We start from the raw sequence: 16,322 nt of genomic DNA, 5'->3' as shown, positions 1-16,322 counted from the left end.
TAGCACCACCCAGAATCGGGACAGGGATCCTCCAAACCGACAGCCACTGCTGCTTGACACACATGAACACCAGGACATGGAGAGGGCACCGACAGCTCAACTCCTGTGCCCCACAGGGCGTCGGTAACTGCAGCTTGGCACAGGCCCCTTGCCCATCACCCAATTCACTATCCTCCCCCCCCCCCCAAACTTACCACCACTGAAGTTTGCCACACAGGCTCTCTGGTCCCTTTACGCTGCCTGCCACCCTTCCTGAGCAGCTGCTGCTGGGTGTGTCAGGAGCGTGGTCACAGCTCCAGCATTGCAGTGTTGCCAATTCAGGTGGTATCCAAGGTTCCACTCGGAGTCCCAGCTCCTGGAGTCGTGATTATGCAAGACTCAGTTTTCAATTAAAAGAAAAGTTTCTAGCCTCATGGTTGCAGAGAAAAGCTTGACCATGAGTCTCACGTGCACCTGACCAGCTCGGACCACAAAAGGAAGGACCAAGCCCAAATTACCTGCTTTTACATGTCACGATTTTAAGCCAACCTCATGATCTTTGGGGGCCTGACTCCAGATCTGTGTAAGTTGGGGGTTGGCGATACCATATGTGCACATGCTCCGGGACATTGTCATCCTCTCTGGAGCAGGGCTGGACTAAAGCCCACCATGCCACCGCTACAGCCCCACCCCTCACTCAGCAGCAGCTGCATGGGGTCTCCTTACCGACTACTGGGGCAGCAGAAGCTGCTGGGCATCCTTCCCATTAGGAGCAGTACCGAGCACCCCCCACACTCACCTGAGCAGCCAAGTGTATCTGATGAGGGGGGACAAGGGCAGGTCTGCTGCACTCGTCTCCTGCCACATATGGAGTCCTCTTCTGGGGTGGGGTAAGTGGGACTGCTCTCAGAGCAGTAGGCCTTGGAGTTGGCACCCCACTGAGAAGTATGGGACAGTTCATCATTCTCTGAGCAATTCTTTCAGGCTCTCTGCAGACGCAGGCAGACGTTGCTGCATTGGTTACACTCAGGTCACATTTTCAAGCTTTTCTTCCCACTCATGAGGGCTAGAAACTGTCTTGGTTTTTAAATGAAAGCGGAGATTCCAGTGTACCCGCATGACTCCAGCAGCCCAGGAGGTCCCAAGCAGGAATGTGTAATACTGTGCCTTGGGCCAGCTTGAATTTCAGATAGGTACTCTGCGAAGCTGAGCCCTCACTCTGCGTCCACTGTGACAGCTGTTTTCTGCAGTGAGTAACTTTGTCCATCACCTCAGGGGCTTCCCATCCTAGTGAGGCTGTTACATGTTGCGCCTTGCAGCCACATCCCCTTGTGCTGAGATCACAACACAACTTGGAAGTTAAGCAGTATCAGGTTGGTCCAAGGGCTGCAGAAAGCAGTTGGAGTAACTCAGCAGCCTTCTGCTCTCTGGGTCTCTTAGACAGGAGGGGCAAAAGAAATCTGCTGGCTGAGCCAGTCCATCTGACTGGAAAAGACAGTTACCCGTTTCCGTAACTGGTGTTCTTTGGGATGTGTTGCTCATGTCCATTCCATGACCTCCTTCCCCAGTGTCTGAGTTTCTGGCAAGAATGAACTGGGGGGGGTGGGGGGGGGAAAAAGAGAGCTGGCAGTGCCCCTTATTCCATGGCATTCGTGTGCCGCTCCAGAGGGCACCAGAGCTGGTCCCCTACAGATACCACTGAGGGAAAAACTTCCAGCACCGATGCATGTGGCGAGCGCACACACCTACAATGGAATGGACATAAGCAACACAACTCGAAGAACACCAGCTATTTGCTTTCCTCTGATCACACTCGGTCCCATTGATCAGGATGACTACACAATTCCTAGAGTCGTATCTTTTCTTTATTCTATTAATGCTCGTTTCCTCGACAACACTTGTCAATCAGAGTCTGCATGTGGATTTTAGAGCCCTTTAAAATATCGCTCAAACCAGAAATTTTGGTCTCTGAGCAAAACTTCTCCTAGGAGCAGGCGGACAGCAAGGGACACGCATAACTTACATTCTGTGGAAGCTGCTAAAGGTAGGGCACGAACCCACAGTACACGGGCACAGCTGAGGTTCAATGACCGCAGCACGTCTTCTTGAGCCACACAGTTCTCATGACAATACACTACCTGGAAATCCTTTGGCTCTGAACCGAGCCCTCGGCTTGCTGTACATGAACATTTCATTGTCTTTGGCTCAAGCTACCAACATGCCAACCTGGAGTCCATTAACTTAACCCTGAATACCTTCAATATAAATCTGCCATCCTCCCCAAGGAGCAGTGGGGGCCATGCACTAGCCAAACTCAATCCTGTGTGGCTGAGATCAGTTTGGAGATAATCAGAGTCATAGTCTGAGCCCCAGGTGTGCACAAAACACAAAAACCAGGTGATTTTAGTAACATGATTTTGGGGGGGGGGGGGGGGGTGGATCCCAGGAACCCCTTGCTTAGATGACTCCAAATTTGGACCATTAACCTTACCCCACGTTCCCACGAGGCACAGCAAATTTTGAGACTACCTGCATCAGCAAGTGGATTTAGAGCGCTTAGAAGAGACAAACACAACAGCAGAGCTGCCACTGCACTATAATGTTCTCAATCTCTCCATCCATGTATCTTCGCGCAGAGACAGGGAGCAGCTTTCCCATGCCACTGCCCTGAGCAGCATCACATATACACAGACTACGTGCAGAAGCCACACACGTGAATCTAAGAGGCTCCTTTGAAATGGGTTCCCTCTGTTCTTTCCATCTCTTTGTTCAGTGCCAATGCGCTTAGTACTGTTAACCTACATTCGGAGCACCCTCCCTCTGCGCTGCAGTGATCCAGCGTGTCCCTGATGGACTGTTCTACTGGAGGTCTCACACCGCTCACAGCAAAAAGTCTCATAACTTCTGCTCTATTTATTTGTGTAGAGCTGCCACTTGTGATGAAGCAGCAGGGAGGGGACATGCCCAGGGAGCCTGAGCAAGCAAACACACCACATGCACCGGGCGCTCCTTCCCCCACACATGTACACATGCTCTGCTACTAGAAAGCAAATTATGGAAGGGCTCCATATGATCCTTACACGTGAAAATTGGACACTCGATGAGCTGCACCAGCTTGTCTACCTCAGTTAGGAAATCCACTGTGACCTCCAGGTCCCCGCTGGACATGTCTGTTAAGGAAATTCCACTGAAAAAAGAGGAGCATCCTTGGTCACCGCTGACCACAGTTTAAGTAGCCAGCAGATAAGATGCAGTGCAGATTACCCCCCGCTTCTCTCTTCCATGCGACCAATTACTGCATATCTGCTGGGGTGGCACTGCACATCAGAGTCAGGTTTCCAAAACGACGTGGAGCTGTACCCATCACACATGCATCTGCAGAGGCAGCTGGGAAATCACTGCCCAGCAACCAGTGTGTGCACAGAATTACCAGGCTGGGTGCATGTAAGTGCTGATCTGGAAATGTGACCGAGTGTTTTCCACATATGGGCAGTAAAATATTACTGTGTCTGTGTGTCTCTCTCTCTCTCTCTCTCTCTCTGGCTTATTTGGGTTTCTGCTCTAACAACCCCTCCCTGAGCTCCTACTTCAATGTAACTGCTCCGTTCACCGCCTATCCACCCATACCAGCAAGCTGCAAACAGCTGGTTCCTTCAGGAAGCTGCACAACAAATGAGAAATGTATCCTGGGGGAGGGGAGGGTACATGATTAGGCAGTGGCTCAAAGTAGGAGGCTGAAGGAAGCTGCAAGGAGGTGGCCTAGAATTTAAGAGTCTCAGCTCTTTAAACCAAGAGTCTTTCCAAGACCTCAGAGAGTCAGGCTGCCCTTCAAGCCAGCGGTGGGTTTATCAAATGTGGGCCACAGAGGCAGCTGCGAGACGCTCTCCATAAGGAGAGCGAGTGTTACCATTAGCACTGTGACACAGCCTCCCCTTGCAGCCAGCGCAGGGCTCTCGCGGCACCAATCCAAAACGTTCCCATCTCCTAAGATGAATTCTAGTGCACAGCAGAGGGGATCACATAGATCACTATCAAGCCAGTGCTTAGGGAAATGTACTTCGGGAGTTTCATGTTTTGCTGGCACATGGAAATAATCATTATGCTCAACATAAACAGTGATGTCAATGGAACTACCGGAGAACCACAGAAAACTGGTCTGGGTCCCGCCAGCAGAGCCCTCAGCTGCTGTCTCTGCCCTGGGCTTGCTAAACAAGGAAGCATTTTTGAGGCTCTGGATGAGCCGGCCAAATAAACCAAGGAATCAAGCGCAGAAACACTCAGCTTCACTAACAACAGAGGCCAAGGCGAGCCGAGAATCTCAGAGGAAGGGGGACAGCTGGATCACACTTGTGCTGAAAACGGAAATAAAGCAGCAGACAGAGCATGAGCCCATAGGCCCCACCTCTACTGCAGGAACGGCCATGATTAACCCTGGTTCAGATCCAACCAGGACAATGCTTGTTTTCTGTCCGCATGGAGGGAGACTCCCCCTCCCGCACGTTATAACACAAATGGACCAACCCCCAAGCTGCCACAGGGTGTTTCTATGGCACAGCCAACGCTCTAAGGACAGACAGGCTGCCCTGGGGATGTGTCGGGGTCTCCACTGCTTGGCGTAAACACTCTTTAGGGCAGTGACTCTTTATACGACACCTAGCAATAGGTGCTACTGTAATATTAATTAATAGCATTGCAAGCATCAGCACTAGGAACGCAGCGCACGAGCCACAAGCCATCTGTCATAGCAGCAGCTGGGGGGGGGGGGGGGGGGGGCACATGGCTCCCAGGGTGCATGTGGGATCAGGAGCAGGAGAGAGGAGGGTCAGTGACATCAGCCAGCTGGCACAAGGCCATCAGCTGCTCACCGTGTGGGGCTCCTCCAAGCAAAGGGCCTGGGACCGGAGACTCCTGCCTTCGCCCTCGCCCTCCCTAGGTGGCCCCCAGGACTGAGCTTCATACCCCGGTATAGAAAAAGAAACAGTGGGGAATTGCATGGTGGAGCTTTAAGGTCACAATGGTGACCCCTCTGAGAGCTGCATGAGCTGCAGAAACGGACCCTACAGAGTGGGTGCATGGAAGCGCAAATGATACAGGAGGAGGGACCCTTCTCTTCCCCAGCCACTGCGCTCCTTGCTGGGGAGATAAAGGTCAGTACTCAGCCCTGAGGCACTTTCCTCTCTGCACCCACAAAAACAGACCAAAGGGAGAAACTATCCAGCCCCAGTCAAGGAAACGCTTCCAAGGCCTTTACACTCACTCCCTCAGCAAGGGATGCCTCCTGTGTAATGAGGGTTGAGCTGGTGGGGGGCCGACTGGCGCAGCGAGGCTAAGGCAGGCTCCCTACCCTGGCTCTGCACAAGCTCCCCGGAAGCGGCCGCAGGGGCCATCAGGGAAGCTCTGCATGCTGCCCCCTCCCACAGCGCCGGCTCTGCAGCTCCCGTAGGCTGGGAACTGCGGCCAATGGGAGATGTGGGGGCGGCGCCTGCGGGTGCAGAGAGTGAACCTCTGCCTAGGAGCTGGACAGGCAGGCCACTGCCAGGAGCGGTGCTGAGCCAGGGCAGGGAGCCTGCCTTAGCCCCACTGCGCCACTGACGGGGAGCTGCCTGAGGTAAGCGAACTCCCTGCCCCAGGTCGGAACCCCCTCACACACCGTAATTCTCTCCCAGACCCTGAACCCCTACCCATACCCCAACCCTGAGCCCCCTCCCGTACCCCACACTCCAACCCCCTGCCCCAGGTCAGAACCCTCTCCCGCACCCTAACTCCCTCCCAGAGCCTGCACCCCACATCCCTGCTCCAGCCCTGAGACCCCTCCCGGAGCCCACACCCCAATCCCAGCAGAGCTCCCTCCCACACTCCAAACCCCTTGGTCCCAGACCAGAGTCCCCTCCTGCACCCCAAACCCCTCATCCCTGGCTCTGCCCTAGAGCCCACACCCCCAGCTGGAGCCCTCATCCCTCCTGCACCCCAACTCCCGGCCCCAGCCCAAAGACCCCTCTTGCACCCTGAACCCCTCATCCCTGGCTCCGCCCTAGAGCCCACACCTCCAGCTGGAGCCTCCACCCCCTCCCGCACCTGAACCCCCTGCCCAGTGAAAGTGAGTGAGGGCACGGGAGAGCGAGCCCAGAGGGAGGGGACTAGAGTGAATGGGTGACGGGGCCTCAGAGAAGGGGTGGGGCAAGGGTGTTCGGTTTTGTGCAATTAGAAAGTTAGCAACCCTACGTTCCCACCCTCTGCAGGGTTTGAGCGCTCACCATTGTGCTCCCAGCTCCTGCTGGCTAGAGGAGCTTGGGCTTGTGCTTTCTGCTGCATTTAGAGCAAGAAGTGCAGTAGTGTGTGCTGCCATCCCCTCAGAGCGGGCGCTCACCCCTCGGGATGATCCCAGACCCACAACTCCACTCACTGTCCCACGTAAGCCAGAAAGACTAGGGTCACTGGGAACTGTGGAAGACTGGCTTCCTGTTCACGGTGAGGTTACCGGGGCATCATAGCCGCTGTCCCAGAAGCAACATCTTTGCTGCAGTCTGTCACCAATCAGGTCATTCACTCCACTGTGGAGCAGGAAGAAAAATGCAGTTCATAGCCACATCATACAACTCCCTGCTCAGAACCATTATGGAACAGGGCAAAAATGCTGTTCGCTAGAGCTCCCAGCTCATCTGAAGGGAGGGGAAAATAATGGCAGCCAGAAAAGGTGAAACGGTGGATGACTTCAAAGGAGATGCCAAGTGTATGCCCGTGTGAACAACTCTCATGAGCCGTGTCCTTCACAGCAACCTGTCCTGGCAAACAGAGGCCCCTGGCTGGAAGCGTCTAGTCAAATAGCTGACGTTCTCTGCACCCGGCTTACAGGGAAATGGTGCTGCTGACCCAACCCTGACTGCCACCTTCTTAGAGGCTGCTCTTAAAGCACATCCTGTTTCCTGGGGAGAGCCATGCAAAGACAGCTGATGGATGAAGGAGAGAGTGGCTGTCGTTGTGATGTGTGCACATCATGTCCAGGAGACTACTTGTCATGACACTGGCCATCTCCAACAGATTCTGAAAGATGCTGGTCCAACTCAGAACTCCAAAATCCCATGCTAGTCCCCTAGCCACAGGCCCATCCTTCCTCTCCAAAGGGGAGAGCCTGGGGTGTTAGTTCACTGCTTTCTCTGTGCTCTGTTGAACAGAGAACTGGTTTCACAAGCAGGCAACAGCAGGAAGACTAAGGAGAAAATTATCTGCTGTCCTAGTCATGAGCACAGAGCAATTTTGAACCAATTCATTGCACTGGCTGCTCTCTCAACTTGCAGATGCCCCTTTATTTGTCTGAAAAGCCCCAGTGGCGGGTACCACACCAGAGGGGAGAGTTTCAGACTTTTTCAGAATTATTTGGGCTTCTTGCAAGAGTGGGTGCAGGCAATGAACTCAGGCCCTTGAGGCAGTTCCCTTACACAATGAAGCATACAATATACCGAGGTTCCCTCCTGGCCCAGGGGATAGCAAATGGCTTGGTTAGGGACCATCCTTAATCAGCTGTTTAACTCTACCACTGTTTGTTATGAAAACAGAGGCAAGGCTGGCTCCTCAGCTCTGACCTTGTGAGCCAGGGAGAGTCAGCTTGGCAGGTCTGCTGCCCTGTTTAGGCTACATAACGTTACCACTGCTGCCCTCCTGCTCTTCCCCTGCCCACTCCCTCAGAGACCCCTGGCAGCTCTGAAAAGGATACAACTTCTGGATGAGGTCGTAAGCATGTTTGTAGTTCTGGGTGAGGAAGCAGAGGGACACGGTCGTCACAGGGTTGTGGCACCAGGAGCGGTAGAGACAGCAGAACAGGTTACGACTCTCCTGGGGGAAGAGAAAGCAATCAGGAGTTACACCCATGGGTGGAGGGGTGGCATAGTGTGCAGAGCCTCAGGTTCCAAACACAGAGTGCCTGCAGCCAGAAGGTCACTGCTCAGCAAGGCCAACTCAACCCTGCATCCATCCAAATCTGGATTCTGCGGCTCCCCTGGAACAATAGTAAGGGCTAGATTTCCAGACTTCTGAACATACCAATAAACTCCTAAGTTGTGCAATAGTGCATGAAGCTGTGGTATTTATAAATGCAAATGACAATCTCCAGCTCCCTGGCTATTTGCATGTGCAATTACCATAACTGTGCACAGCTGTGGTCAATGCCAGTGAAACTCATGCACAACTGTTCATACATTTTCATGCAAGCATTTGTGGAGCACACTGGAAATCAGGCCTCATACAGCTGTTATAAGAACACAGGGCCTGCTCTGGATGGCTGGCAGACTGTTGTGCATTGTGGCACTAGGTTGCTGCCCTCCACACCAGCACTGGCTGCATTTCAATTGTGTTATATGAAAGCTCTTTGGGGTAAGGGGAGCTCTATGACTGTAAAATATCAGTGCAAGTTACCCAGTATTATCCAAAATTGTGGTGGAGTGGAAGAAATCCCCCCTGGGCTGGGATCTTCTCTGCCAAGTTTCAAGCCAGGGAGAATTTGTACAGCTAACTAATAAGAGGTTGTGAAGGAAACTGACAGACCCTTAACTCTGGTATCATCATCATGTGGATGCTATTCTGTGCGGAACCGGAGAGCTCTGTGAGGTGGGGACCACAGGCACAGCAAGGGGTAGAAAGGAGGGGCAGACATCTGTTTGGGTGTTTCCCCCTGCAGAAATAGCCAATAGTCCTCCTCAGCAGTTAGTGGTTTGGGAAGGCTGCCTATTGCAGCAGACAAGTTGAGGCATGCCGGCTCCTTCTCTGCCCTGGCCCACAGAGGAGTCGTCTGAACCCCTTGGAGCAGCAGAGCGCATGGCAGAAGCCTGCACCATCTTGACACAGACTGAAAGACATGAAAGGCAGGAGCACAGTGGCTGCTGACAGAGCCTGCTGCGCTCCTGCGTGTGGGCGGCGAGCTGCAAGACGCACCCAAGGACTGGATCTGAAGGCTACCAACACAGGCCTGATTACAAAGGAGAACTCTGAACTGAGTGCCAGGGAGACAAGACACAGACCTCACCCCAGACTGGCAGCGGGACAGAAAGGGGGATGCCAGCGCTGTATGCAGGATGCCCTCGGAATGGGAAGGGGTGACACCGAGGTCCCCAGAACTGATGCCCCCTGCAGAGGTGCTGGTTATTTACCTAGGTCTCGGAGGTGCATTCACCTGACCAATGGCAAACAAGAAGGTGGGGGGGGAGGGCTCTGAATGGAGAGCTGCCAGGCTAGAGCTAGCCAGCCCCTTCAGACACCAAGAAAACAGGAGTGCTGAAGAAATCAGGGCAGTCTTGGGAAAACAGATGATGTCTAGAAAAGAATTCAACTGATGTCAGCTTCCCAGGCAGCCCACCCCCAGGGAGCTACAGGGCAACTGTCTCCTTTCAGAGCAACGTTACGGCTGTGTTAGAGCGTTAACGCTTCCTCCACAAAGGGCAGAGGCTCAGCGCGCTCACAGGCAGGCCTTGCTATTGCTCAGACCCCACCACACAGCAGCGCCCACTCCCACCGCCTCTGGAGCCAATGCTGAGGCTAGGGGCACTGTCCTGGACATAGGGACCGTGCAGGGTCGAGTCTCCAGCTGGCACTGGGGGAGGCTCTCCACCTTTCAGTCCCCAGAACTGCTTCCGGAGAGATCATCTCTGCACCCTGCCTCACAGGGCCTTCATTTCCCCAGGCAGCAGCAGCTGCTTTGGGACCCAGGGAGCACTGCAAACTTCTCAGGGATGAACAGCTGAAGCAGAGGCCTTTGAAGGGAATGTGATGGGGTGATGCTACCACCATCACCTGTCCCCTTCCTAGCGTGCCTGGTTTGGGAGCTGGGGGGCAGACGTCAGCTGCTAAGGAGTGCCAGCGGCTGTGGGGATCCATGAGAGAAAGGCTCGTGTGCCATGGGATCAGCTTACACAACAAAGGCTGCTCTCTGCTCAGCAGAGTGCACCAGAAACCCCCTCAGAAGAGGGGGCTGCAAAACTTGGAACTGCCTCCAAGCCCCCCCAGGCACCACTATTGGCGTTTGCCTCCAGCGATTAAAAACATTCACACTCCAGCTTGGCAGAGAGGGCCCTGGCACCAGTTTCCACTGGGGAAACTTTAATACCCAGCCTAGGGAGGGAGGGGGTCCCACAGCCAGGCACTGGTCTGGAGCTTGGGAGATCTAGATTCGATTGAGCTCTGCAATTCTTCCTATGGGACCTCAGCTGGTCTCAGTGCACCTCCATTTCTCCCCACCATTGTCATTTATTTAGATCCTAAGCTCTTTGGGACAGGTACTGTATCTGTCTGCACAGCACCAGCACAACGGGGCCCTGATCTCGTTTCAGGCCTCTAGGCAGTACCCGAATACAGAACAAGTTGTGTGCAAGGGGAAACAGATCGAATTCCAAAAGAAAAACCACTCCTCCGCGGAGAGACTGAATACAGAGATTCCAGTCACAGGAGACTGGGGCAGGTCCAAAACTGGACTTCAGTGGAACTTGCAATGTTCAATCTGGATTCACTGCTTCCTTGACATAGTAACCTGCTTTTCTCTTCCGGCGTCACTGATGCAGTGTACAAAGACAGGTACACACTACCCCTAACTGCTCAGTCCCAAACCAAGTGACCATTTTTTCCCTGAGATATCAGCATCTTTCTTGGCAACAGTTTGTCACATTACTGAGGATTATGGCTTCCAATGAGAGAGGAAATGAGTATACGGACCCTACATTAATCAGGTCTAGTCACACACTGCTCTTGGACCCATCTTTCTTTCAAGCAATAACAAAGAACAATGGTTACATTTTGCACACAGATAGCTTTTCTGTCCTTGGTTGGAAGGGGTTAACAGCCTGTTAGGAACCATTAGGAAGGGGATAGATAAGACGACAGAAAATATCATAATGCCACTATATAAATCTGTAGTACACCCACACCTTGAACACTGAGTGCAGTTCTGGTCCCCATCTCAGAAAAAGATACATTACAACTGGAAATGGTACAGAGCGGGGCAACAAAAATCATTAGGGTATGGAACAGCTTCCATGTGAAGAGAGATTAAGAAGACTGGGACTGTTCACCTTAGAAAACAGACGACTAAGGGGGGATATGATAGAGGTCTATAAAATCATGACTGGTGTGGAGAAAGTAAATAAGAGTTATGTAAAGGGGTAAACAACACAAGAACCAGAGGTCACCCAATGAAATTAATAGGCAGAAGGTTTAATACAAACATAAGGAAGCACTTCTTCACACAACACACAGTCAACCTGTGGAACTCATTACCAAGAGAGGTTGTGAAGGACCAAAGCATGAATGAGTTCAAAAAAGAACTAGACAAGTTCATGGAGGTTAGGTCCATCAGTGGCTATTAGCTAAGATGGTCATGGATGCAACCCCATGCTCTGGGCGTCCCCAAGCCTCCGACTGCCAGAAGTTGGGAATGGACAACAAGGGCTAGATCGCCTGATGATTGCCTGTTCTGTTCATTGCCTCTGGGGCATCTGGCATTGGCCACTGTTGGAAGACAGGAAACTGGCCTAAATGGACCATTGGTCTGACCCATTATCGCTGTTCTTATGACCTCAAAGCACCGTACAACTGTTAAGCCTCAACATCTACCACGGAAATCTCAAGTCAAGAGTAAATCAACTGAGTCAGGAGCAGATTAGAGCAGTGCTACTCCAAGTGGTGGTCCACGGACCGGTGCCGGTCCGCGAGCCATCGGCTGCTGGTCTGCGCGCACATTGGGAAAAAAAGTTGCCGGTCCCCCGCATCAGATAGCTTGAGAAGCACTGGGCTAGAGGACTCCCAAGGCCACACTGTCAATGGTAAAACGAAGAATCGGACCCAAATCCTAACCCTTGTATGATGCTCTCTTCCTCCTTGAATACTAGCCCTGCAACCGTACCTTGTGGGGAACATGAGTGTAAGGTAGACACCAGACAAAATACTGAGCAGCTCCTTACCAGCAAGTCTTAAGATGGGGCTTCTGTTTAGGGCACCAAGAGGCAAGCAAGCGAGACACACAGGAGAAGCGAAGGGGCTCGGAGGTTACGTACTGGCCAGAGAAAAAGGCTCAGTATCTCCTTCCCCAAAGCCAAAGTTAGTCTTGCCCCTTAATTCATTCCACGAGAAACCTGTCCGATGCCAGCCTACATCCTGAGGGGACAACTCTGCCCAAAGGTTGGTAGGGGCCCTGGGTACATGACAGCCTCAGTCACGTGCACACACAGAGGGTAAGAGGTGGAGAGAGCCTGTTTAATGAGGAAGCGTTCCTGTTCAACATACCGGGGTCTTCAGGTCCTTCAGCTGGTTTCTCAGCTGGAAGAGCTCGGAGGAAGTCAGCAATATTGTGTTGAGAGTGTGGACCATAGTCGAGGCAAACTTGAGGTCCTCTTCCCGCAGCAGGATGTCTGCCATGGAGTGGAAGATGTTTTCTGCATTGAGAAGCAGACAAAGCTGCCTGTATGTCAAAGAGAGAAACAAAGGGAGAAAGAAGGTTATTTACTCCAGTCTGTGACCACAATAGCAGATCCATACACCACACCCCTCTCGGAAGGTGCCCCTGTGTGGTGTAGAGACATAGGGGATGGAAAAGACCTATTTGGTCACATCCAAGTGCTCCCCAAGGGCCATTACAGCACTGCCCCCTCCAGTACTGTGTTCAGAACCAGCCCAGTGTTCCAACCAATGGAGTTTCCACCACTCCCTTGGGAGAACAGTCCAAAGTCCTGTAGACAGACCTCACCATGCGGAAAGGTGCTGGGACCCTCAGATACTTGCAGAGACAGTGATGCCCACAATCCTTAGGGGCTGTTTGCCCAAGTTACTCGTATCAAGCACTTCACCCTTCCCCAGACAGTAAGTCAGCCTCTCTAGCGCACTCATTTTTGTTGCCTTTCTCTGACTCCTCTGTTTTGGCCATACTCCTGTGGAGCAAAGATGCTCAGAATGGAACACAGTATTCTAGATGTGCAGAACAGCGTTCTCTGCCCTCCCCCTCAAGCAACTCAAATATCACATGGGTTTTCCACTGCTCCCTCTAGATCGCTTTTGGCTTTGTGTGACCTGGAGGGAGCATTTCTTGACAGCTGTTCAAGGTGCCTGCGTGCAGACCTAGGTTAGTGCTCTAACTGAGGACTAGTTCCGCTACCTTGATTCCCATGGAGCAGTGCCTCCCACCCAGCTCCCAGAACACTTCACAGAGGCAGGTAAGAACTGTCTCCATGTTACAGACAGGGAAACTGAGGCACAAACAGGTTGTGAGAGTTCTGCAAGGACACCCAACAAATATGTGGCAGAGTCAAGAGTCAAACCCAGGTCTCCTGACTCCCAGTCCACTTGAACACAGTGATCTGGGGGTTATAATGGACATGCTCCTACAAATACACTTTCTGCCACTATTTCTTTTATAACAGCCCAGCTCTGCACAGTTCTGCTGATACAGGGTGCTTCATAAGCTGTATCACGGGGGCTCAACTGGTCACAGCCAGAATGTTCTGCTTAGCAAACTGCAGCATTCTCCAGGTTTTTAACATTTTTCACTAAAAACCAAACCCCAGATTTTCCTCAGTGTTTGTTTGGATTTTAGGATTTTCTGTTTGGTCTGCGAAGCCTCCATGTCTCTCTAGCTCGCTGCGGTTCTGGACGGTTTGTTCAAGGACACCTGAAATGCTGCCCAACACTGGCTTTGCTATTCTGTACTAGCAGAAGCCCCGATCCAACAGCCTTCAGTACCTGGAGAAGGACTTGATCCATTCCCTTTTTGTCACTGGGCAAAACACAGGCTTAAAAACTTAAACTCTCATTTTATTTTCAATGTAGAATAATCCATACAATGCGCTTTCTCCTGGAGCCCACTCCATGCCATGCAGAGACTTTTGGGTTGTGTGTGTGTGGGGGCAAGGGGATGGGACTTCCCCCAACGTGCATGACATTAAGAATTTCTTGTCCAAGTTCATTAAAATTACAGGGAGACATTTCAGTGCAGAAATGTCCCCCATGTCTGAGGACCACACTAGCAGAGGTCAGCTAGTTGAGTCAGCAAAGTGATGCTTTCCCCTTGTCTACACTAGTGTTTTTCACCAACATTTCTCACTGGATCATGGGCTCAACTTGACCAGTACAGAAAATACCCTACTGTAGACACAGCCACTAGCAACCTGCTGGCTGGGCTGATTCTTAATAGACCCAATCCTGTCTGGTGCTGGGTTCTCTACCTTGACTTACTTCACTAGATCCGGTTCTCACCAGAATCCTATTCAGGTAAGAGCTCTGGGTGCTAAGTGGGCTTGGGTACCAAGGATACTACTTATCGCCTATTTATATAGCATGCTCCAGGGTAGTGCTGAGTGCTGGAAATGTGTCTCCTTTCTTATCCTTAGGTTGACAGAACCCAAGGACATGGGGAGGGAGGGGAAGGACACAGTCTGAGAGGGCTTCCAAGGCTACCTATAAACAACATCCCCTAGTGCACCACTGGGACTCTTCCAAGCACTCATGCCATAACCGGGCACTTAGCACTTAACAGTGGGGTGCTCCGCGATACAGGGGTTGTCTCGGTTGCATTCATAAAACCCCTTTCTTTCCCCATTAAAGTAGGGGGCAAATTCCTCATGAAGATTTAATCGGATGGAGAAAGATTGACACGTTGTCCAGCTGATTGTATGACAGCGTTCAGCACGCCGGCCATCTCCGTGTTTGCACCCCAGTACCCAGGAAGTGATACTCACCATCAGGTAAACCAAACCAGCAACTGGAAATATCCCCTGGAGGCATCCGATGGACATTTATGAAGGCAAAAGCAGCAGCATGAGCCTTCCTGAAGGGGCTGGGCGTGTCAGCAAGCTGTTTGGTGAATCTTTGCTGTGACTGGCTGGGGGGGTCGGTATGCTGATGGAACACTCCCAGCACGCACCGATTAAACATGCCAGACAGGCGCTGCTGCAGGAGCTCGGAGGAAGATCACAAGGCTCGTTCTCCTTCTTGCCAGTGCTGTGCCTGTGCTCTCCGAGGCAGCAGTGGCAGCATATGGTGACTTCTGATAGCACATGCTGGATGCGTGGCTGAAGGCTCTGCCTTAGAGAACAATAAGCATCCTCCGTTGCACATGGTTTCAAGCTGTGATCTCATTACATCCCATAAACGAAACACAGTCAAACTAGAGCAGTGATTTCATTGGAAAACTCCTGGGCAGTAGGAAGTGGTGCTGGTGACTAAATAGGTGGCACATCTTCTCTCTAATGTCCCTGGAGAACCAGTGCCCCCGCTTGGTTGTGGTGGGGGGCTGTGCTGCTGGAGCGCTCATCTTTTGAATGAGATTTTAAACCATCTTATGGCACTTTTTGCATGAGCTAAGGATGACAGTCCTAGTGTCTTGGCCAAATATGCTCTGCCTAGATTCCCTTCTTGTAGTTTCGGTTGAACGCCATCCTTCACTTCTTGTCCTAATGTTGTGCAGTCAGTCATTCATCCCCTTCTGGAGAGCGGTCCCATTCCACTTCAGGGAGGCTGCACTTCTGTACTGGGCAAAGGGATTTCAGTTCGTGATGGCAGGCAAAAAGTGCTTCAGGATCTCTCCTGGCTGAAAGGCAACCCAGAGATGCAGGATTGCTATCACTGCTTGGTTGGGCTGTCTGCTCCTTCATTAAACCTCCAGCACACCTATGTTGACACAAGTTACTTGATCTAGGGCATGCTTATGTGTTGCTACACTAACGTGACTGTTTCAACTACAATCCTGGCTGTGGTTAGAATTTCCCTGAATAAAAGACAGCTTATGGTACTGCTGTACTCCTAGCTACAGGATATAACTATGACTTGCTTTGGTCCTTCCTTGTGATACTGCTTATTTTAGGACAATCCACATTAGATTTGATCAGGCCCTTCTGGCCTGAAAAATCCATGAAGATCGTTCATTGTAGAAAGGTCCTACTGAAGTTACACCTCTTGGCAGGTGAAAAGCAGATTTGTTAATACAGTTTTAAAACAAATTCTTTAAGCAGAAGGCTGAGTTACTACTGCCACAGGACCAAGAAAACTGTTGACAAGTCAGACTGAGGACATAGTAAGGCAAGACTTGGGATGAGTACACAATGAAGTCAAAGCAGCAGTACGGCTTCTAGGAGGGTAAACCCTGCCTTTCTAATCTGCTCTGGAGTCTCTGAAAGAGTCAGTAAAGCTTTGGATGAAGGAGACCCTGTTGAACATAATTTGCTTGGATTTTTAAAATGCTTTTGACAAGATCCCTCACAAGAGACTATTAAAGACAATAAATAGCCAAGGGGCAATGCGGAAGTGCCCCAAGGTGGATCAAAACACACAGGAAACACTGTAATGAACAGCTGCTACTGAGAGTCCAGGGAGGCTAA

At 51.6% G+C, this 16,322-nt stretch overlaps 1 protein-coding gene across 3 annotated transcripts in view; it reads right to left on the bottom strand.

The window, feature by feature from the left end:
- VAC14 (VAC14 component of PIKFYVE complex) overlaps window positions 1-16,322 on the bottom strand; it is a 198,139-nt gene that overhangs the window by 20,547 nt on the left and 161,270 nt on the right. For all 3 annotated transcript variants that reach the window (XM_074968347.1, XM_074968345.1, XM_074968346.1), the window contains 3 exons: window positions 12,241-12,415; window positions 7,691-7,809; window positions 3,060-3,139 (listed from right to left, as the gene is read on the bottom strand). In XM_074968347.1, the coding sequence (XP_074824448.1) occupies window positions 3,060-3,139; window positions 7,691-7,809; window positions 12,241-12,415 (374 nt within the window). The remainder of the gene's footprint in view (window positions 1-3,059; window positions 3,140-7,690; window positions 7,810-12,240; window positions 12,416-16,322) is intronic.

Source organism: Natator depressus, chromosome 12 (genome assembly GCF_965152275.1).
Source record: "Natator depressus isolate rNatDep1 chromosome 12, rNatDep2.hap1, whole genome shotgun sequence".
NCBI lineage: Eukaryota > Metazoa > Chordata > Testudines > Cheloniidae > Natator > Natator depressus.
Note: the sequence above shows the minus strand (reverse complement) of the source record. Positions and strands in the feature narration are given on the sequence as shown.